The 23,392-nt window shown below is 45.5% G+C and overlaps 2 protein-coding genes across 5 annotated transcripts in view; one reads left to right on the forward strand and one right to left on the reverse strand.

Annotated features, from left to right (window-relative positions):
* The first annotated feature begins 3,699 nt into the window (after positions 1 to 3,699).
* On the forward strand, positions 3,700 to 14,785 carry LOC106806141. Of its 4 annotated transcripts, none has more exons than XM_014808002.1 (7): positions 3,700 to 3,834; positions 6,816 to 8,163; positions 8,276 to 8,424; positions 8,795 to 8,968; positions 11,691 to 11,895; positions 12,126 to 12,220; positions 12,609 to 14,785. In XM_014808002.1, exons 1-7 carry the CDS (start codon positions 3,777 to 3,779, stop codon positions 13,232 to 13,234), a joined length of 2,655 nt encoding a protein of 884 aa, XP_014663488.1. In that variant the 5' UTR covers positions 3,700 to 3,776; the 3' UTR covers positions 13,235 to 14,785. The 4 variants fall into 4 exon arrangements, with proteins under 4 accessions (XP_014663488.1, XP_014663490.1, XP_014663489.1 ...); XM_014808004.1 differs by having other exon boundaries at positions 14,404 to 14,785; XM_014808003.1 differs by having other exon boundaries at positions 8,795 to 8,911.
* Positions 14,786 to 17,677: 2,892 nt separating this feature from the next.
* Positions 17,678 to 23,392, reverse strand: part of LOC106806114 — a 12,108-nt gene continuing 6,393 nt past the window's right edge. Inside the window, exons 7-12 of the mRNA XM_014807967.1 lie at positions 21,633 to 23,388; positions 21,175 to 21,347; positions 20,410 to 20,594; positions 19,233 to 19,282; positions 19,096 to 19,201; positions 17,678 to 18,284 (exon numbers count right to left, since the gene is read on the reverse strand). Of these exons, the coding sequence (XP_014663453.1) occupies positions 18,149 to 18,284; positions 19,096 to 19,201; positions 19,233 to 19,282; positions 20,410 to 20,594; positions 21,175 to 21,347; positions 21,633 to 23,388 (2,406 nt within the window). The 3' untranslated portion in view covers positions 17,678 to 18,148. The remainder of the gene's footprint in view (positions 18,285 to 19,095; positions 19,202 to 19,232; positions 19,283 to 20,409; positions 20,595 to 21,174; positions 21,348 to 21,632; positions 23,389 to 23,392) is intronic.

Here is a 23,392-nt window from a genome sequence, read left to right on the forward strand (position 1 = left end):
TGCATTCACATAGGAAAAAAAATCACGCGGGCCGCTACACCTAAGCCGAACGGTGGGACCGGGTACCAGTCTAATCTAATATATATTTGAGTTCGTATGTATGTATGTATGTATGTATGTATGTATCTTCCCTATAGGCGCGCCAAACCGCCCAAGGCGATCTGATGCAATTTTCACAGGCCATCTGTTATACCCGGGGAGTTTCCTAGATGAAAAAAACCTGTCAAACCGTGAAACTCACCGAAAATCCGTGAAAAAACCCGTTAATCGTCAATCTTCACACAATTCAGCACTCACTGCCACAGTGCTGCCACAGACAGAAAAACCTATGACTATTTCTTGCCCTCACCTCATGATCTCATCAGCTGCTTATATTGTGAAACCGAAACCGAAATCAATACTAAAACAGAGCATAACCAGGACCAGTTCAGAGGTACTATACCACTCTGATCAGAGTTTCAGTTCAGATGCTACGATCTCAGAATGCATTGTACCATTCCAAAGCTATGCATTTTCTGATTCAATACAAAAATTTCTTAATTTCAATGTGCATGGTTGCGCGCCAAGCATTCACTAGACAATATCCATGGACACAGACCCCACTCGCTTGCCTGTCTCTATCTATACTATATATGGAATTTCTTTTTTTATTCGTGTATGATCTCACAATGTATACGCTGCACGTGGGGAGCTCAAGAGTTCGATACGCCCAGAATCTCTACATTATTCCACCAGAGAAAACACGAAAAAACATTGTTATCAAGAGGCTTTGAAATGAAAAGTCCAACCCATTCGTACATGCTGTTATATAATAATAACTTTTGGTTATTTACACCATATTACTATTATGTCCCAGGGGTTCTAAGTTGGGTTGTGCTGTCATATTAAAATGTCATACGAACAGTTTTCCCCCATGCTTATATCTTATTAGACTGATTTCTAAATATGATATTGTGTGCAATGTTATTGTCGATGTTTACCCAATTTCCTATTGTGTCCCATTATTATAGTATGAATTAGTAGCACGATTTTACCCAGCGCAGCGGTAACCGCAGCTAGTTAGAGATAATCATATAGGGTACTATAATAGTATAATAATTATAATAGTATAATAATTATATAGGGTATAATAGTAGTATTTTTGCCCGATAGGTGGCGCTTTTTAGCATGGCTATGTGAGCATCTCAGAGCAGGTAAACGTTTGTGCATCATCCCTTGATGCCCCTGATCGCCTTGTTATGATGAACAGAATGTCTGTGCATCAGTTGATGATACACATAAATCTGTGCATCACTTCGTGATACCTAAGGTGCCTAAAGTGGATTTGCGCCTGTGGCTAAACAGAGAAATTGCTCCGACCTGTGATTGGAGGATAAAAATAGAATTTCTGACGTTTCTCAAGTAGGGTCTATGGTAGCTCTAGTACTATAGCCCGCAGGATCGTGCGCGCAGGGCAGCGATCCTGCGGCTATAGTACTAGAGCTAGGCCTATGGTAGATACAATAATGTAACCCAAACCCAGGAGGATAGGGTTACAGAGCGTCCCTATCTTCCTTGTTTGGGTTACATTATTGTATCTAGGCCTATGGCTATGTCAATATATTATTTATATGAATCATGATTATCATTATGACACGTCAACTCGATTGGTAACAAAACTTAGTCTAGGTGTAAACCGACCAGGCTCTCCGACTGTTAGTGTTAAGGCCCGCTCATCGCCCGTCCTATTTTACTATCGGCGACTACTTCTTAGCGCGATTAGCAGCCATAGCAACACTCATGTCACTTGAAGTGACTACGCTGCACATCGCCGATCACATCGTAGCGTTCCTGCATGAAACGTAGACGGGTTTCGCCCCGCATATTTGTACTAGCACAAGCAGTTCTTTTAGCACAAACAGAGCAAAGCTTGACCGGACCAGTCTACATAAAACGAGTCACGTACGTCACCAACAAAATGGCGCTTACCAGTAAACATGTAACTTCGTAAATCTATCCTCAATTTTCTGAACATCGTTATAATCATGTGCAGAATTTTTTTTTATGTGATGTACGGAACAATCCCTCCTTGTAAACTGCTGACGAGTGGCGTGTAGGCTGCCATTTTATTAATCACGTGACTTTTGATAATCATGTGACTCGACACGCTGCGGTGATTGGCTGCCACTCACGATTTGTCGCCGACAGCCGCATAGAAATAGAACATGTTCTATTCTTGCGATCGCAGTCGGCGACCGTATTTTCGATCGTAAGAGAACTCATGTCGAGTTTGGTCGCCGATGTTTTTATCGGCGATCTGGCCGGTTTTTGACGTACGATATTCAAATCTTGTCGGCGACTAGGTCGTAAGGCCGACATAAGCGGGCCTTTAGTGTTACACGGCGGAGGAGCCTGACACCCTTCCATACGAAATGCCTGGTAGCTTAAAAACAAACTCCGAATTTCGTAAAATTTCGTAAATAAAACAATGTATTAGTGACATTTGACCTCACCTGTTACATGTTGCAACTATCGCTAGGCCTACACTTCTTAATTACTATTTAGTATTTACCTCGAAATACACGTTAAAATTAGAGAATTTCGAACAGCTATACTATTTGAACGTTGTGAAACACCATTATGGATGTTCTTATGTCTCTTCTTGTACGCGAAAATTCATGAACTTTTGCTACGTATTATGGAATATCTATGGGGAAATGGCGGCATTTTTTGAGTTTTATCTTATCAATTTATAATAAATCGAAGCGTCGAAGTACAGAGAAGCTGTAAGAATGATAAAAAGTGAGATAATTTAACGTTAAATAGCAGTGCACGTACTGCCGAACATATTTCTAATGCGTCGGTTTGTGACCCTCTCGCCACGTAGTGTTAAGCGAGATGGGAACTTGTGGCTAGTCTAGGGGGTGACGGAAGTAGATATTGACTGTGTATTCAACTCTTTGGTGCAAATCCACTAGCAAGGGACTAGGTTTTGTTATCAATTGAGTTGTATGTGACGTGTGTCATAATGATAATCATATAAATATGTTATCATTATTGACATACTTGAGAAACGTCGGAAATTCTATTTTTATCATCCAATCACAGGTCGGAGCAATTCCTCTGTTTAGCCACATGTCTATTTACAACAAGGTACCGTTCGCGTTACCTACAGTGCTACACCGAAGTGTGTACTGTGTAGTATTAATTATTAGGCAGTGTCTAAACGACCAGACCCGGTTTCGGAGTCCTGAAAACTAAACAACCGGCTCTCTTCTCTGATTGGTCAGTTTCTGAACATAACAGGACAAATATATAATAGGACAATTTTTAATGCAAAACATAAAGAAATATATTTAATTTCGAACATAAACAAAAGTTACAGAACAAATAAATGAATACAGAACAAAGAAATGCAGAAACAATAAAATACAAAGAAATACAGAAAGCAGAGGAAAATCAAAACATCTTATGGGGTTCGAACACGGTCCCTTAATATCACGAAGCGAAAGCTCTACCGACGAGCCACTGAGACAAACTTAAGTCAGTGCTCGAAATAAGCGTTGTCCGGTTGTCCGAGACAACCAGAATTTGCGCCGGACAACCTAACCAGTCTGAGACATTGTCGGTGGACAACCAAGTAAAAAAGGTGACGAAAACGCACTTTATTTATGTTTTTCTCAGGGTTCTCCAAGAGCACTTATAGCCTGGCGGCCGCCATTAATCTATGGTGTGGGAAAGCGACGCATACTAGCTGCTATTTTCCAACAACTGGTATATGTGCAGGTTTTCTGATTATGAGAGGTGAAGTCGATTTGGAAGCCAGCAAACCAGCAAGTTCACCCCTACATTTTGGTATTTTTATTCCATTATTATTTTTGAATATTTCCGATGGCTTTGCCCATGCAAAACAAACAACAGGGGGATTCATGTTGATCCGAAGTTTAAAAAAAAGAGAATTGTCGTAGGCAGAATGAAGGCTGTACATGTACTCAAAAGTGCCGCAAATACCATCTCCTGCGATCTACATTTTCAAAATTTTGTGGGGGAGAACCCCCATACCCCCCGCTTGTTTTCACCCCCCGAAAGATCCTAGATCCTAGATCCGCCACTGAACAATTACATATCTTGGGAGCAGAGAACAATGAACAAAAATGTCGTCTTTTCGCATGGCACCCAAAACAAAGATTGCAGAGAAGGTAGAGGAAGCCGTAGGGTGTGGAGAGGGAGGCGGAGGAGCCATTAAAATATAAGTCATCCCACTATTTTGGCGCAGTGTGCTGTTTTTGGCCCCCTTGTTAAAAAAATCCTGGCTACACACACTGTTTTTGGGTGTTTCTGACCATATTATTATGTGATTGAAATAGGAGATTTGGGGATATTTTTTTGGGAACCAAGAAATTGTTGCGGACAACCCGATTTGATGCCTGGGTTTGTCCGCAGGACAACCACATTTTTTTTTCTTATTTCGAGCACTGTAAGTGTTATGGATATAGACCCTAACCCTAACCCTAACCCTCTCACAGGGTTCTCCCAGGATGAAATTGAAACAGGGGGAGGGGAGGGGAAACTAGGGGGTCCGGGGGCGTGTTTTTTTAACGTAATGCGTAAAATCGCCACCACACCATAACGGTATTTGGGGTACTTGTATATAAGATAGCCGAGTTGGTTTTTAGCAAAGATCGTAGAGTGCCGGAGGCACAATCATAGCGTAGTAGCCTCCACAACCGCCATTTAGGAAGCAAGTTCACACGAAGTTCTCCGGATGCTGCTGTATCTGCTAACTGTGAAACTGTCTGCTGTGTGCTGTCAGCTGAGCTTACTGTTCTGCTGTAAATTGTTCGAATCGTCAGTGTAAGCCGACCTGTCTTTCTTCAGGTTCCCCAAGAATACAGAAAGGTGAGAAACATTCTTTTTTGTCGAAATCCATCGTGAAAGAGTTGTGCAATCTTCGTTGATACATGTAGTACCCAGTGGCAGTGCAGTGGCTCTCTTACAGGGCGTGCGTGCGGTGTACTTCACTACTTGTTTGTTGCAGATGAGCATTTAAACGGCATTTACAGCAAGTTATCGACAATTATAGGCGAATAAGTAGAGAAACAATTAAAGGGACAGTAGCCTCTAGGATTTTTATCTGCATACAACTGTACTTACTGTATAACAAATCGTCTATACCTACATGTATTGTCACCAGATACTTAATTAATTATTTACACATCAACGCTACGAAATTTGAACGCGCGGCCATGACACCCCGGACCGTGCTGCCACCCTGAAAAGTTGCGTATTTGCATTTTTATTTTGCAGGTAAATGACCGAGGCGCTAATCACAAAAGTGCAATTATTATTTATACCTAAATGCTATTTAACCGAACGATATTCATTTTAGGGCAAATTTATCCATATTATAACTGAAAATATATGTCGTTTATAAGATATTACAATCCTTTTGCTTTTTGAATAAATAAGAAATACCCTCGGTCTGTAGCCCTGGTGGAAAGTGGGTTTTGCGCAACTTCTCAGATCTGCGCTTTGAGTGCGGCCACCGTCGTTGTAATTAAACTGTAGTCGTTAGTTTTAAAACATTTTTTTAAAAATTTCTAATGGTGATTGAACCATGAACTTTTTATGTAGCGCAATTATAACCTAAATTAGCTGAAAATAACCCTAGAACCTAGAGGCTACTGTTCCTTTAATACTTTGATAGTAGATACGTTTAGTGTTTATTTACCATTATTTGTTTGAGACGGTCCAATGAAGTGCCTGTGCACTGTACCACTGTCTGACACTACACCACTGCACTGTGCACATTATGAAGTACTGTTAACATCCGATTATGAATTATTGTTAGATTTTTGTACACTTGAATGAGAGATTTGATACAGCTATTGGCATAAAAATATTATCTATTACATTATATTAAATATATATCATATATATTAACCATGGTTATCCATATTATTTCTATGTATCAAACAGACGCGGAGGGGGTTTTGCTTCCTAAAATGGCGGACGTGGCGCTCCATTGCGTACTACACGTCATTGCACGTGATTTCGCATGAGTGGTCTATCTTGTGCCTCCGGCACTCTACGATCTTTGGTTTATAGTTAGTGTTAGGGTTTGGGACAGGTTGACTGTTTGTACTTGTGTGTGGTCTGCAGTGCATGCGTAGTGTAGGAGGTTTACGCATTAGTGGTACAGTAAAAATACACGCGTCCGGGGCCTGGTCGAATGGGAATTCTTGACGATCGATTCCCGTGCTCTCAAACTTTTATTGTGGTGGAATTTAATCGGGGCGGAGGTAATTTAAACGGGGCGCAACGATTGAAACGTGGGGGGAGCTTTCCCAAACGGGGCGGGCGCGCCTGGTTCGCGCAACATAGGGAGGGGCCTGCCCTAATTCTAAAATAAAATAAAATTAGCCAAAAATAAGAAAAAATAAAATAAATAAGTGACAAAATTAGCCAATCAGAGAAGAGAGCCGGTTGTTTAGTTTTCAGGACTCCGAAACCGGATCCGGTTGTTTAGACGCTTCCTAACTATTATATATTTCTGTGATTATTGTTTTGTGAGCTAACGGTGTGGGAATATGCCTATGATGCACAGCCACATGCATTTGAATCATTTCAATAACTAATTCAAAAATGATAGTAGATAAGCATGAATTGTATATACATCATATTACATGTACTACTTAATTTTTAATATTTGTCTACTTTCTATCGCCTATTATTACAACGTGTCATTACAAATGCGATTACAATGCCACTAACTGGTCGATGCTCGTGCCTCTGTTCTTACGCAGTCGGTGTTATTAATTGTTTCTCGTTTGCAGCTGCTGGTCATAATGCCTACTGTAGTAATACTAGAAAGTCACTGAACTTCAACACTCTTCACATTTACACATTGAGTGAATATGTACGTGTAGCTTCTTGCACGAACTCTGACCTTCTCGCTGGACGTGGTGTTGTCATTCAGAAGCATGCACGCGGTCACTGTGTCGCTGACCAAGTGACAGGGGTCGCACTGGAGTGTTCGGTGCGGTCAGCCATCCACAGTGCCAAAGTGCGGGAGTCGGAATTGTTGCCAACATGCGATAATGTTGTGTGGACAGAGAGTCGCAGCAGCTGCAGCAGCGGTTCTGTGGTCACCCACCCAAGCAGGCAACCTTACCCGATGACCAATGTTGTTGACTTACATCTTAGCTCTGCCAATAGGGATGGCACTGCGTGTATATCAGCAGCACAAGAGCATCTCTCAGAGAGTGGCTACGGCCATTCTTTGTTCGGAAGTGCTGCACCGCGTGAGGCAGCAGTCGATGTTACAACGTCGGTCCCCAAGTTAGAGACACCTGGAGCTTATCATGTCAACGGGGCTTCAGGAAATGAATATCTAGGACTTGGAATGCAGGCTACCTGCTTGGAGTCGAGGTGGGATGACAGAGCTGCCGTAGAAAATGCACAGCCACAGCAGCAGACAGCCAGCCAAGCTAATGTAGGGAACGACACCATGGAGGACCAGATGGCTTTGACTAGTAATACCTGTGAGAGACATTCTGAGCTGCTCAGCAACGTGGATCTCTCTCTGCCGTGCGCTCACGTCTGGTCAGACTCCGATGACGAGGAGAGTGAGAATGTGACGGGCAGTACGACTGGGGCTGGTTCCGTTAAAGCACCTGCAGACGACGGAAAAGAACGCGAGCCTACAGCATTCGCACACCCCAAGAAAACTGGCGAGAAAGTAACTTTGCATGAACGCGTTGTCATAGCGCCCGGTGAGGGTGTGCGGTATTTACACAGCGGTGACAATGGGGCTGACGATCGTCCGCTAACAAGCTGCATACCGGTGCAGCGGCTACCAGCGTCGGCACCACCTCGTGATAGCATAGATGACGTTAAGTCGAACATGATGTTCTTATTTAGCGACGGAGAAGAAAACATCACTGCGAATACTTTGTCAGGTGGCGCTGGCGCAGATACTGCGAAACCAGGGGGCGCCTGCGCTGAGCGGGGAGTGGATGAAGCCACACCGGATTGGAGTGAAATGCCTGCGTGCGAGCTTCGTGGCTCGTCCAGACACAAGCTTGCCAGACTAGACCTAGAGAAGGCAATTTTGGCGGGAAATCTGTGCAAGGACTGGCGCGGCCTCGCAGAGTTGATGGGATATGGGCAGGACGGGCTTGAGTAAGTTTCAGCATGTTTTCACTGAGTAGTTTCATCTGTACATGTGTTCGATTAGTCGCATGAGTCAAGCGTAGCACTGCACCTTGTTATTTTATTGTGTACGATTGCACAGGCGATGCGAAATGCTGCCGATGGGCAAAAGAACAAAGGAGCTATTCCGTGAGTGGTCAGCGCAGCCTAACACCAGTGTTGCGGACCTACTGAGCATGCTCACGACTTTGGGAAGAGAAGACATTAAAACAGCTCTGCTCCCAAACATAGGTGTGTGTTGTTTCTGCCAGAGCACTGGGTGTATAAACTGCACAGAGCGCCCTCTTGTAGCATGATTGCTCACTTGTTGTCATTCCCGATTTTCACTCGTTGATTCTGAGACTTTCTTCCCTTATTTGGGAACGCTCTTGTGTGGAGAACTGCTTGACCTGTGTGCGAAAACTTGCGGGCAAAAGTGCAGACATTGTTTTGGATAGCCATGCGATCTTTGGACATATTGGGAATTGTTTCTAATTTTATGTGAAGAAGTGTGGTGTCTGTAGACAGTGAAACCGCTCATCCTTCTTAATGCTTTAATCCTGAACCATTTACCTATACCTGGAAGTCAACTAGGCCATTTATGCATGAACTGTTTTTTTAGAAGACGACTGGAGATGTTGGAAGGAACAAAGAAGGGCCCCACCAGCTCAAAGAGTGGATCCTTTCCAAGTTCACAGAGTGGATCCTTCCCATGGTCACAGAGTGGGTTCTTCTCAAGGTCACAGAATGCACCCTTCACAAGATCGCAGTCCCATTCCAGGGAATAATTTTCCCGGTATCGCATCGCAATTCGCGATGTATTTTCAGCCATTTGCTACGCATATTTTTTTATGAATCCGCAGTTGTGCGATGCAGCTTCGGATGCGAGGATGTAACACGGAAACTACATTGTTACAATTTACTTTTATCTTATCTCGGGCATGCTTGCCCCGCAATGAAAATATTGCCACGATTTACGCCGATTTTATTGCAGCTTGTTACATGCCAAGGGGCAACGCTGACTTATTAAACACAATCCTTGCACTCCCCCCCCCCCCCTCCCCGTACATCCAAAATCAATATCCGCCCCAAGGCACGTATATACAGCCACGCGCTGCGCTGCGCGCTCACGCTCTCGCTGCGGCTTGCTTCTTCGGGGACCTTTGATAATATTAAGTAGTCGAGGCATGTGATGTCTGGTCGAGGAGTCGGATAGCTTGCCCTTCACATTTCACAATCGCTAGAACTGTATTATTTCATCAATGTTTGGTTATATTAAGCGTAAGGAACCAACATTTGATTAAAGTTTTAGAACAATATATTTACTTGCCAAACATGTGCGGAGGGTCAGCTTTGCTTTTTTCTACTTCCGCCCGCCCGAATATTTATTTATCACTCAGGACCAATTGGCCGGAGCTCTCGCGCGCGCGTGATTCAAGCGTCGCACGCTGTTTACGTGCCGGGGCCAGCGCGTTACCAGAACTCGCTGTGCTGTCCTAGGCTTTAAACTAGCTGCCTGCCTGTCACAGGCCGACACGATCAACACCCGCCAAGCATGGCAGCTGCGGTGTAAATTTGCACTGTGCACTTGTTCTGAAAATGCAGCTATACAAAATTTATCCAATTGGCTATGCCCAAAAGTGTATTTCTGTATCGCACATTTGCTTGCTAAATTTTTGGCTTCGGAAATTGTTCCCTGCATCCCTTATATTGGGTTCACCCAGCCATGTGGTAGTGGGCAGGTGGTAGGTACACAATATATTGTCTATTTACTGTTTTTCTACAAGGAAAACTGCACGGTATGTAGTGTGGAGGTGCTATATTGTGCGTTGGCCGAACGCAATTAAACAAAATCATAGACGTGGTCATCCTTATTATGGCCTAGTTTTTAGCCTCATTGAAACATAGTCAAGATTGCGCAGCTATGTTAGATCGCATTCGATCGTCCGGCGTGCGTCCGTCGAGTGCGTCCGTCAACAGTTGCGCACAAATCTTAACGCCTCGGACGTACGCGTCACGCCATATTTGGAGGACGTCGAGGGGGTAATCCGAAAACGCAGTGGGATATCGCAAGCTGGGGGTCAAAGGTCAAAGGTCAAGAGCGTGTAAAATTAAGGAGGGAACATTCACTCGCTTAACTTAGAGTATAGGGAGGAAAAGTGCAGGAATTGCGGCACAAATCTAAACGCGCTCTGACCTAAGGACTGCTGATAGTCGGTGTATAGCTCATGCTAGGACAGGCCATCACTGTGTCGAAATGTGAGGTCACAGTGTTCCAAAGCGTCAATGGGCACGGGCAGATTTTAGACATTTTCTGAGGACATGCCTGACGGAGCAAATTGAAAAACTTTTTTCGGTTTCAGCGGTTGACCTACCATTTTGTTATGGCTTTATGAAAGGCACCATGAAAATGTGCCTGTTCACTTGCCGCGTTGCCGAGAGTACAGTTTCTTGATAACCTTTTGACCCTCAAAAGAGGAGTGTGACTTTAAACATGTGGTGATTGTTAACTGTTAACTGCTGTTATAGAAAGAAATTTTGACTGCTGCGTGTTTGCTAGTAGAATCATACATGCCTGGAGATATTGAGGCTACAACTGATCACAGTGAATTTCACAAAGCCTAAATTGCTTGAAGAAGGTTTATGCTCCTTAAATCGTATAATTTCTATGGCATTCTGTACTGTCAGTGTGTTAATATGCCACTGCCAGTGAATGTGGTTGGTGATAGTATGTGTAGTTTTTGCCTGCGTTAATTAGGTACAGTGGCAGCTCTCTATTGCAGCCTGTAGGCGGTTAAACATTGATTTGTTTCTCAACTGCGGTTGCGAAGTACCTGTGGGTTGTGGAGACGCTCCCATTTAACAGTGAAATTCCACACATAACTCTTACTTGAAAAATCGCCTTACTTAGAGAGATAATGAGATGAGTTATATATGAGATTCTGTAGTGTACATTATGAATAGTTGGAATAGTCACTAGCACTTAAATAATTACCAGGAGTGAGGCTTGGATTCTCCCAGACTTAATTTTTTCATCAAATCTTTGGCACCAATATAGCACCGCAAATGTGTAGTTCTTGGAGCCTTATTGGTCACTAATCACTGGCCTCTACCTGGTTCTTCTCGTTTTTCTTGTATTCTAATAGCGGTTAGACCGGGTCTCACACACTTGCCACCATAATAACCCATTAGTTCAGGCACGCGATTTGTACGTCAACCAATGGAGTTTGCGGAGCTTACATGCAGAGATGCAGAACGGTTGCTTGAAATGATCGTGTCCGCCAACCCCCTGCCGTATCCTCTGCATATCTGCGCCTAACAAAGGTGTCACTACGCACAACTTAAATGTTACGTTTATAACCGTAGCAACAGACCTCAGATGAGCCCAGACGCTCTGCGGCTCTTGTTTAGGATGTTAATATGAATAAATGAGTTAACTAATTAAATAATTAATACATGCATATATATATATTATATATATATATACATATAATCCATAACTGATTCATGTGCTTCAGGCTCATATGTTGAAGGAGATGTGGAGGAGGAATTGATGGAAGTGTATGATGTTGGAATCATTTGCCACCCAGACGACAACGAAGTAGCAGAGTGCCTCTCTGACTGCTTGGAGAGGGTTTTTAACTACAGTGTTTACCTGCATCATCGCGATGGTCTTGCAGATGGCATTGAACTGATGGAAATGTGCAATGCTGTCGAAAACAGGTGCACACCAGTAATTAGACATAGCATATGTTGTAAAATCGTAGGCAATGCGTATATTTTGAGTAGGTGCTTGTGCAAAATTTTTCTTTAGATATTATTAGAGTCAACTATATACGTGTGACTAAGGTGCAGCGATATTTGCTTTTAGTGTATCTGCTGACACACAGAAGTATCTTAATCTAAGTATCTTTCTTCGGGTATATAGTGTGGATGTTTGATTTTTATTTCAGGTGCAATTCCATAGCCGTAATCATGTCGCATTCCCTGATGAACAGCCGCTATCATAGAGAGTTTACTGGATTTGCATACTCGTTATCTGTTGAAGGTAAGTGGTTTGCACTTTATCTTCTCTGCTATCAGGTATGCGAATATATGTATGTTGATCGAGTGCACACTGATGTTTAATAACACCAAGGTTATTAATAGTAGTAAATATAGTTAATATACTACTATTAATAACCTTGGTGTTATTGTTTTACAGTTAAATAAATCTAGGATTTTTTTTTTTCGTTTCTTCCTGGGTAGTTATTTATTTTGGTTACTTATTACCATAGAGTTTCTGTGATTGCTCATGTACAGGTGGCATGACGAAGAAGGTTTTGCAGTTAAATAAATCTATGATGTTTTCATTATTTGGTTTTCACGTTTCTTCTTCCTGGGTAGTTAGTATTTTTGGTTACTCATTAGAAGTCTCTGTGATCGCTCACGTGCAGATGGCATGAGGAAGAAGGTACTCGTGGTCTTCACGATGCCAGATGTGAAGAAACCTCAGCTACGAAGCGTCTACCGCATGCTCTCTAACATTCCACTGCGCACTACCGGCTTCATGGAGTACGACCTTCGCCGCATCGGCAACACCTTCTCTAAACAGCGCATGCCACGCTCCACCTCAGATCTGACTGTACATACAGGAATAGTGCCGGTGTCGTGTCCCGTGCCTACGCAGGACACCCGCCCGTTGGCTCTCACGTGTGATACATCCATACAGGGCTCAACCCCCTTGGCGCTGACATGTGATACACGTATGCAGGAATCTAGTATAGTGTCATCTCCCACATCTAGCCAGGGAGCAGGAATGGCTGTAGTGCCATACACAGCTGTGTATGGCACGGGCATGTCAGCTCAGGTGCGTGCCGTACCTATGGAGGAAACAAGAATGACAGAGGTACCTGGGTACCTACAAGATGGTTCACTTGTAGTTACCAATGATGAACCACGCAAAAGTTTGTGCCAGAGACTGTGTAATAGAATCAGGAATTTAGGCCAAACGTTGCGTGGCCACGATGACAACACTTGTCGACAAAGGAGCAAGGACGAATCTTTTGTGTTTCACACTTAGAGATTTGATCGTCACCGTGTCTAGCAACACTATTTGTAATGGCACCCATAGCCGTGGCAGACTGGACGTGCAGGCAGGGCAGGAGGGTGTATCCTCCCTCACTAATGTGATGCCATGCGTTGTGGGTAACAGTGTGTCACTGTGTTTGCGAATTCATAGTAGGAACTGTGATTGCACACATCACTAGTGGCTGCTGCTCGCACGACGCAAGTGAAAAACCACGGGCAAAGGGAAGATGATACAAGACGAACAAACAACGGGATCAAACACCAAAAAGATGAAATACAGAGCTTCTATTGTAGGGTAGTTTAACCCTGTGTGTAGATTTGTATATTGTTATATAGTATTTTGCTTACTTTTCCAAAATTGGTGATAGATAGTGAAAGCCGTAAACAGTGAAGTGGTAAATAATGGACAAGAGATAAAGTACAGTTTCTCCACAGGGTTTTATGCAGGCCAGATTTATATTGATATATCGGACCCATTCACAATCCAAATGGAGGTGAAACTTCACAATTTGAATGCAGATATTTATATTATTTACACAACTGGGCTGTGTATTTTTGACAATAACTACAATTTCTTATCAAAATCATGTTACTCACTATTCAGCACTATCACAAAAAGGCAGTGTTCAAAATTAACAAATGTGGTAATTTTCTCCCAAAATAAATTGTCCTGATTAAACCTAGCTCTAATTAAGCAGTCGAGCCCAGATTGGGGAAACGACGTGAGTGTCTCTGTGTATGTGAGAAAAATAAAAGAGAACGAAGGGAGAGAGACATGGGAGGGGGGGGGTGAGCGAGAGAGAGAGAAGGGAGGAAGAAAGAGCATGTATACTACGTGTGATCACTGATGCCATGCAATGTAGTGCAGTAAGCTTGGTTTTAATTAAATGAAATATATGCCACATATTGCCTCTAATTTCGAATGCTATGTGTGACATTAGTACACATTTGACTAGGTGCTGAAATTGTGAGTCATTCTTTTATAATTTGTGAGGGATTTAGGGATAATATCATATGCGTCGTGTTATACGTACTGCGATGTTTGTGCCTTGCGATAATTATGGTGCCAAGAATTATATAAGTGATTACAATCATTGACTGTGATAGATGTTGATATAACTGTGATTTTGTGCATTGCATGCTGGAAATTTTATATTGCAGGCCAGCAGGAGAAACGATATATAGTGGATCAGAGATAGTGTGTATAGGGGGAGGGTTCCTGTGAAATGAGAGATATGGAGACGAGTAGTTTCTGGTTCGTAGATGACTAGACTTGAGGAGTTCTTAGAGGGTTTCTGCAGAAATTTAAGTTATTTGAGAATTGCATAAAGTACAAAACTTTGCCACCCACCCAATGTAATGGCTATGTGCTGTAATGTTTATTATAAACGTGCCCCCTTTCCACACACCTGGTAGTTAGAATATATAGGGTGTTGTTAAATATATAGTGCCAACTATATAATACAGTTATACTGTATACGCTGTATATTTCGCGGTGGTTTAATTTTCGCTAATTTCGCGAACGCATCCCCGACCACGAAAATAACAACACGCGAATAATTCATACCGAATAATTCATAATTCACCGACCGCGAAATTAACCACTCGCGAAATTGGCTGTCGACGCTGAATTCGCGAAAATGTCTGTAAGCAAAAAATATGGCATATACAGTATAGTGAATGCATAATATCAAGAGCTAATAATACCTAGGTATAGGTACAGGTATAGCAGGTAATAATACCTAGGATAGGTATTATTAGCTCTTGATAATATGCGTATAGAGGGCATGTTTGCTCATGTCTAGGTAATCTACATATCTAGCAAGTATTGTTCAAACAACCAATTGTTTAAACATTGCTCACAAGTGCCACCTAGACTGTTTACAATGAATTTGTTGGGAAATGAATCATCTTGTGCAAAGAAATATGACCACCTGGATACGAAGGTTTTACTGCATTTGAGATAGAACATAGAAATGCTGTCGCTGTGAACCAGATAACAGATATCTGTATAGCTGTATCAGTAGGCTGTTAGGTGATTTAAACGACTTAAATACTTCAGAACTCGCACTACGAGTGGACACTAGTGATTAGTTTTATAGATCTGATACTGCCAACCGTAGCCTATGCAACATTTGTAAGCGCATGCAGTCTATTTTGGAATTTGTATCTTTTAAAAATATCTATTTTATTATGAATTTATCTCAGACTCTATATATGCAATGGTCGTTAATGATATAATGATGGCAGTACTGACAATTATTATTAAATGAGACACATTGTGTATTTATGTGTAAAACGAATACGTGACTTGCTTTTGTATTCAATCTTAAACATAAATCTCTTACATTGTATATGGAGCTGATTGGTTTTATTATTATTATTAGGTTTTTCGGCAGCACAGCGTTTTAAATGCAAACGTCAGTGATCAGTCAATAATGAGACTGTTTGTCTAACTTCACAGATGTAGGGCCATGATTGCACTCGTCTTTTCAACTAACAATAACCTCTTCTTTGCGTGTGATAAGATTCTATGGTAAATACAACACAAAATGCTCAACGTCATCTGCATAAGAAATATGCGGTATGCTGCTGAGTATATTGCGGTGAAGGAGAGCTAAAAGAGGTGGGCGAGGAAGGGAAAAGTAAAAGGGAAGAGAGGTTTGGTATATGAATTGAGAACAAACGCACACAATGTGAATTTCAGTCGAGCATGATCATGAGGTATATAATTTCATTTAGGTTTCAGTCGGCTCAAGTGCCACATAATACAATGCGTGTTGACAACTAAACGTGATACCAGCTATTCAAGCAATCGGTTAAAAAATTTGGACTCGGCGATTCTGCTGCTGCTCCAGCACGCATGAAACGACATAACTCGCCTATCTAATTCTGAGTCGTAGAATCAAGGACAAGATGACGCCCGAGTAACTGTTCATTGAGAACTAACGACACTGCCAAACGTGCACATGTGCTGATAGACATGAAAATGACTGCCATAAAAATTATCAACCAACAATCAAACAGTGATTGAACGTCTAAAATTTACACACGGTATATACTGTCGACGCAAGCAATGTGATGTTTCCTTGACGAATTAAATCCAGGTACATGCACATGAATGTTATTCGTACAAACGTTACAACACAGTATTTATCTATCATGAAGCAATGCATCTAGCAATGTGAACATTATGCTTGAGAACCAAAATACAAACAATTTTATCCGATTTATTATTATTATTTACACAAACTATTTCAATTCTACGTTATATGATTGCATAATTTCTGCTAATTATTCTGTGGCATCACAAATCAGATTTCAAACTGCCATTCATAGCATATTAGTCTATGTAACGGCCTTGAGAATGTAACAGTATGCCCAACTACGGGCTCCATTATCTCAATAACACTACACTTGATCAATAGCTGTTTGCAGCAACTAAACACCACAATACGATTCATCATTTATTCAGCAGCATTACAAATTGACTGTGTTTATGAACATACATCTTTAACAAATCTCACAAGCTGATATGTCATCATGACCCACTCCACTCATTCAGAGATTATCAACACCATGATGAACAAGCGAACATTGCTATTGTTCTCATTCAACACAGCTAGGTTATTGCATCACGTCTGAAAGAGATTAAACTGTTTAGATTCATAACCACTGATGGTACAATTATAGATAGCATTATTATACAATAGGTACAATTACAGACACAACTGTACTCACTATTCCTGTATTCAGTGGAAGCAGATTAAAAATGAGCATAAGAAGAATAATCAGCAACCAACAATCGGAAGTCGATTAACCGTTAATCGAGTATTCAATAAAATAATAAAACGTGCAGGTACAAAATCTGAATACCGTCTTTGCGAAGAACTAATCAGGGATGAGATTAGATAATTTAATTTTCAGCTGACATTTTAATTAGCAAACAGAGGAGCGAGCAATGCGAGGACCGTAGGTCATTTTTTTTAAAGAATGGTGCAATTTGGTGCATTCTAAGCTATTCTGAACAAATTATAGGAGACTCTTGAATCACCTTTTCAAGTTGTCAAAAGGAACAAACGAACTATAATAGCAAATTGGGGGGGGGGGCTGAAAATAGGGCAAGTTTTGTTATTAAATGTCTAGACATAATGATATTTTTATGTTTCCACCCGTCGCTTGCATTGTTTTACTCAGACATAAGCTGCCTTGCTGCGACCAGATTTGAATGAAAAAAACACAATGCGAATGGAACAATCAGTGCATAGTCATGCACAGAACATGCACGCAGCAACATGTAAACCCGGCCCCCAGGCCAGGCATCGTCGTTACGTGATCAGCTACCTCAAATGTTTGCCCCTCTACTGCAGCCTGTGAACGAGGATCTCCTTTTCTGGTACGCAAAAACAGATACACTGTATACTTTGCTGTCAGCCTACTGTCTACACTCTACAGTCTACAGTCAGGTGCTGTTGAGGGTATATAATTTAAATTGTTACATTGTTACCCCTTCCCAATATTCTCAACGAAAATAGACGTTTCACAAAATCGACCCCTGGGACTGTCAAATCCGCGGATTTCCGCGGATCCGCGGAAGAATCTCATCCCTGACTAATGTGATAAATTGAGATGACAGACACAGAGAGCACCCACACCCTGCGCCCTCACTGATGGCATTCTCATTCTGTTTCATTCACAGTCTGAAGCATCCATGCCATCATCATCATCGAGAGCTTCACGTTAAGCTTTCATTTGAAGTTTCAGTATGATCTATAGCAGATTAGCACACGATTTCATACATCATTTAGGGTTATTTTCCACATGTAGCATCCTTACTGGCTTCTTCAATTACCTATAGTCTCATGCTTCTTATCCTTACACACAGAGTCATGTTCCTCGGCTTCACCTACAACCTCATGCTTCTCAGCTTCATCAATGGCTTCGGGATGCGGGATCTTGATTCTGGAGGAAAGAATTCAGCCTCTTCGGCAGCCGTTGGGAACCTCTTCCGGTAGATGTCTGGATATGCCAACTTAAACTGCAACAAAGAAAAAACCAGCACGTCAGCAACAAACACCAATACATGTCAACAACAATCACCAGCACACGTCACCAACAAACACCAATACATGTCACCAACGCCCACCCAGCACACTCACCAACAAACACGCAATACATGTCACAACAAGCCACCCAGCACACTCAACGCAACAAACACACAAATACATTCACCAACAACCACTCAAGCACACGTCACCCCCCGCATAACAAAGCACCAATACATGTGGCAGCCAAGGCCGCACCAGCACACGCAATCCAAAAACACCAATACATGTCACCGGAACAACACACAGAGCAACTTGTCAGCAACAAACACCAATACATGTCAACAACAATCGCCAGCACACGTCACCAACAAACACCAATACATGTCACCAACGCCCACCAGCACACGTCACCGCAACAAACACCAATCATGTCATCCGAACAAACCCAATACATTCACCGGAACAACCACTAGCACACGTCACCAACAACCAACCAGCGAGCACACGCACCAACAAACACCAATACATGTCACCAACAACCACCAGCACACGTCACCAACAAACACCAATACATGTCACCAACAACCACCAGCACACGTCACCAACAAACACCAATACATGTCACCGAACAGAGCGTCACCATACGACTCACCAACGAAACCCAAAACATTCACCAACAACCACCAGCCAACGTTGTCGTCACCAACAAACACCAAATACATGGTCCCGAACAACCACAGCACACGTCATCCAACGAACTCAATAGTATTTCACCAACCACCAGCCACACCGACACGCGTAGTCCTTAAGTTCTTTCTCTTTCTCCTTCGCACTCACGCGCGCTTGTTGCCTGATAATACTGTCCAGCAGACTCGTGAGCATGCAACTGCTGTGAGAGTGCGCCTCCTTTTCTGGTTCCATATCCTGCCTTGCGCAACAGACTGCTCACATAACTGAGCGCGTCGGCGGAGTGTCGTCGATCGAATACGACCCAGGGCCTGAAGGACAGAGCGTAGTTGATATCGATGACCAATGCACATGCACTTGCATCGTCCACCTGGCTCACCGTAGGCAGCAAGCATGTGCCATGTACACCTGCGCACATGACTCGTACAATGTACCTAAGTGGACAGATATCACATTGCCTGGCACGTAATGCGCGTCATGTACATGCATCCAACACGCTCACGTAACCTGCATGTGGACATATCGTCACGTACCTGCGTGTGGCATACGACACATACCTGCGGTGGCATACGTCCCTACCTGCCGTGTGATATACGTTCACAATACCTGCGTGTGACAGTACGTCACATACCGGCGCGTGACACACGTCAGTGACGTCAACGTACCTGCGCGTGACACGCGTGCACGATACGCTGCGCGTGAACACACAGTCAACAGGACCGGCGCATGACACTCCGTCACGTACCTGCACGTACACGCGTTCACGTACGCTGCGCGTGACACACGTCACGTACTGCGCGTGAACACACGTCCATACCGGCGCGTGAGCACCAGTCAACGTACCTGACGCATGACACGCGTCATCGTACCTGGCGTCGACACACGTCAGCACTACCGGCGCGTGACACACGTACATACGCGGCGCGTGACACGCGTCACGTACCTGCCGCGTGAGCACACGTCACGCTAACTGCATGCGCGGACACACGTCACATACGCGGCGGCGTGACCCAGCGCGTCACATACAAGCGGCTGAGCAAGCAGCGTCACGTAGCCTGCGCGTGACACAACTCCATACCGCGCGCGTGACACGTCCACGTACCTGCGCATCGACACGCGTCACGAGGTACCTGCGCGTGACACGGTGCAGTACCGATGCACGTGACACGCCGTCAACGTACCGGCGCGTGACACGTCACGTACGGCCGCCGTGTACACGGCGTCCGTACGGCTGCGCGTGGACACAGCGTCACAGATACCGCTGCGTGACACGTCACTACCTGCGCATGCGACACTGGCGTCACGTACTGCGCGTGACACATGGCTCACATACCCCACCACGCGGACAGACACGTCACGTACCTGCGCGTGACACACGTCACATACCGGCGCGTGACACACGTCACGTACCTGCGCGTGACACGCGTCACGTACCTGAGTGCGACTTGTCCGGGCCTGCGCGAGTCTCGTATTGATCTGTTTCTTGAGGGTTTCCGGCACGGCCATGATGTCGGCGTGGTTCTCTACGAGGAAGGTGACAAGTCGCAGGTTGAGCAGCATGTCTTGGTCGTCCTCGTACTCCGGTCTCAGTATGCTGCTCGTAAACGTCTCTATAACCTGGAGGAAATTTCCAAGGATTTTTCGTTCTCATAAGTTTACGATGATTCTGTCAACGGTTTACGAGTCGAAGTTAATGGTAAGACTAATGTGAAGCCTAATTTTGTTTCTGACAACGGGCCCCTGAGCATCAGCTGCGGTATGGCACACGTAGACGCACGTACGTTCGAATCGGTGCTCGCAGTCACTTCCGTGGAATGAACACCTGTCTATAAAGTAGGGTTTTGGCACTGAATGGCAGTTATACTAAAAAACCCAACTCTAAAGAACAGAGGGATGTCTATAGAGTAGGGTTTTGGCATTTCTTTTGAGTGGCAGTCATACAGTAAACCCGACTCTATAGAATGGGCACTAGTGGTCTATGAAGGATACTATTGGTGTGTCCAAAGAGTGACAGTTATATACACATACACAGCCTCCAGACAGAATATACACACGTGTAAAATTCACAGGCTGCACACGTATGCAGAGACACACGTCGGCCCATATGTATATGTACACACACACACATATATATATATAGATATATGTACAGGCGTCTGCATACACGCACGCATGCGAATTAAGCAGAGTTGGTTACCAGTGAGCGGACGCAGGTGAATTCATCCAGACTGTCCAGTTCCTCGTTCTTGCACATTTTCGCCATCATTCGCAGCAGCAGTTGCAAGCGTTTTCTCGCGGCAGGCGACAGCAGCAAGCAACATATTTGCAAGGCATCCTTGGCACAATTCTGCCCGTCAACTGTGTGCAGAACTGGAAAGCAATCAAACATCATCGAGCAAATCAAACAATAATAACAATACAAACCACAACAACAAGCAAACAACAACGAAATCTATCACACAACCACGCATGCACACACTCACGCACACATGCACACACTGATCGATCTTACCTGTGTAAACACAATGCCAACACTTGACATGAGTTGGAAATTAAACGGACGGGCGTAAATCGTACGTACGTACTAATATACAAACGCAACGCACGCATGCTACGCAGGGGCCTCTTAGTGCATCGGTAGGGAGGGACACGTACCGGGCTGGCTATCCATGCGCTTGAGAGCGCACAGCACTCCCCTCGTGCCGAACGGAGTGAAGGCGCTCGACTCCCTGCTCCCACACTGCGTCCCCGGCCGCGACGCAGTCCTCACGTCCACCTCCGACGCGGGTCGGCCGAGGGTCAAGGTCGTCGCCGCGTCGTCGACGCTGTATGCTGAGTAGGCGTGCTGCATCGACTGGCGGCGAGATTTCCGCGCCGAATCCGGGATGCTCTGCTGCCGTCGATCCGCGCTCCGTCTGCGCAGCATGCCGTCCCCGCTCGGTGACCGCTGCTGATTCGCTGTCGGTCCGCGGCGTGGAGGAACCGGGGGCTGCCGAGGTGTTTCGAGTAGGGGGCGCCCCGCGCGGTGACTCACGGTCGCGTCGAGGGTTAATGAGCTCGCGTACGGGTCGTCCATGCCGCCTATGTAGATGGTGTCCTGCGGGCTGCCGTGCACAGACGCGGGACGCGGCGCCCCCTGGTGCCGCCGCAGCTGCCCGCCGGAGGCTGTCGACGCCCGGACGCGTCCAAACTCCTGGCCAGCGAGGAACGCCTGCACGACCTCCGCATTGACGTAGTGCGGTTCCTCTACGTGGTGCTGTGGTGTGCACTCCCCTAGGTGGCGCTGGGGCAGCGGCCTGACCTCGCGTTTGCGCTGCAACGACCTCGCGCTCGCGACACTATTGGACGAACCCGCCGTCACATGGCTGCGCGCCGTCTGGTACGACGACGCGCTCGAGTTGACACCAGGGGGCGCTGTCTGGTAGGAAGACGCGCTCGAGTTGACGCCAGGTGGCGCCTCGTTGTCGTCGTCGGCGCACGTGCTGCAGTCTGGCATGGCGACGCCGAGACGCACGCAGTCGCAGTCTACGTATTGTTCGTCGGCGTACGTCGGGTTCATGAATGATGAGTTGATTGGCAGCGAGCAGGACTTGCGCTGTGAGGCGGGCCGCCGCTGCTGCTGCTGCTGCCACGCCGCCGCCGGGACAGCACTAGCTACATCATGCAGTCTCCCTGTGCTTGCGCGGGGGCGGCGTGTCCCTCCGCCATCAGCAGACGATGGCGTGCCGGGGTTAGCACTAGCTACGTCGTGCAGCCTTCCTGTTCTTGCGCGGGGGTGGCGTGTCCCCCCGTTCTCTCCATCAGCGGACGACGGCGCGGCGGGGAGGGCTGCGGGACGCGGAGCATCGTCGCACGCGGTGGCTAGCGCGGAGAGGATGGAGCGAGAGAAGTCTGAGCTGACGACGACGGGGCGGCGGAGGGAGGTGGTCGCGCCGATGAGCATGCTGCCGTCGCGCGCGATCGGACTCAGTCCCGCGATGCACAGGCCGGGAGCTTTCCCACTAACGCCGTCTGCTCCTCCACCACCCCTCCTCCCCTCCTCACACGACGCTTGCCCCGCCGCACCCCGTGCACCACCCTCCCGTGGGCTCCTTCCCTCCTTCTCGGTTGACGCTCGACCCACCGCACCCCGCCCCTCCTGTGCGTTACCTCTCCCCGGGGAGCGTGCGGCGGTGGTATACGTAGTCATCGCCGCGGCTCTCGGCACGCCACCGGTCGCGCGTAACGCGTCGCGCCGGCGAAATGGTGCCGCGTCGCGTGGGGAGTCCTGCCCCCTGGTGGCGGGCTGGCCGCCATGCTGCTCCTCGATCACGTTCAGCGAACAGTGCGACGTCGCCGCTGACCCGTAGAGGTCGCCACGGCTGCGCGCCGCGAGGGCGCCACCGGCGCGGCGGCCGAGTCGCGCGCGAGCCTGC

Source organism: Priapulus caudatus, unplaced genomic scaffold (assembly GCF_000485595.1).
Source record: "Priapulus caudatus unplaced genomic scaffold, Priapulus_caudatus-5.0.1 Scaffold143, whole genome shotgun sequence".
In the NCBI taxonomy this organism is placed as follows: Eukaryota; Metazoa; Priapulida; class Priapulimorpha; order Priapulimorphida; family Priapulidae; genus Priapulus; species Priapulus caudatus.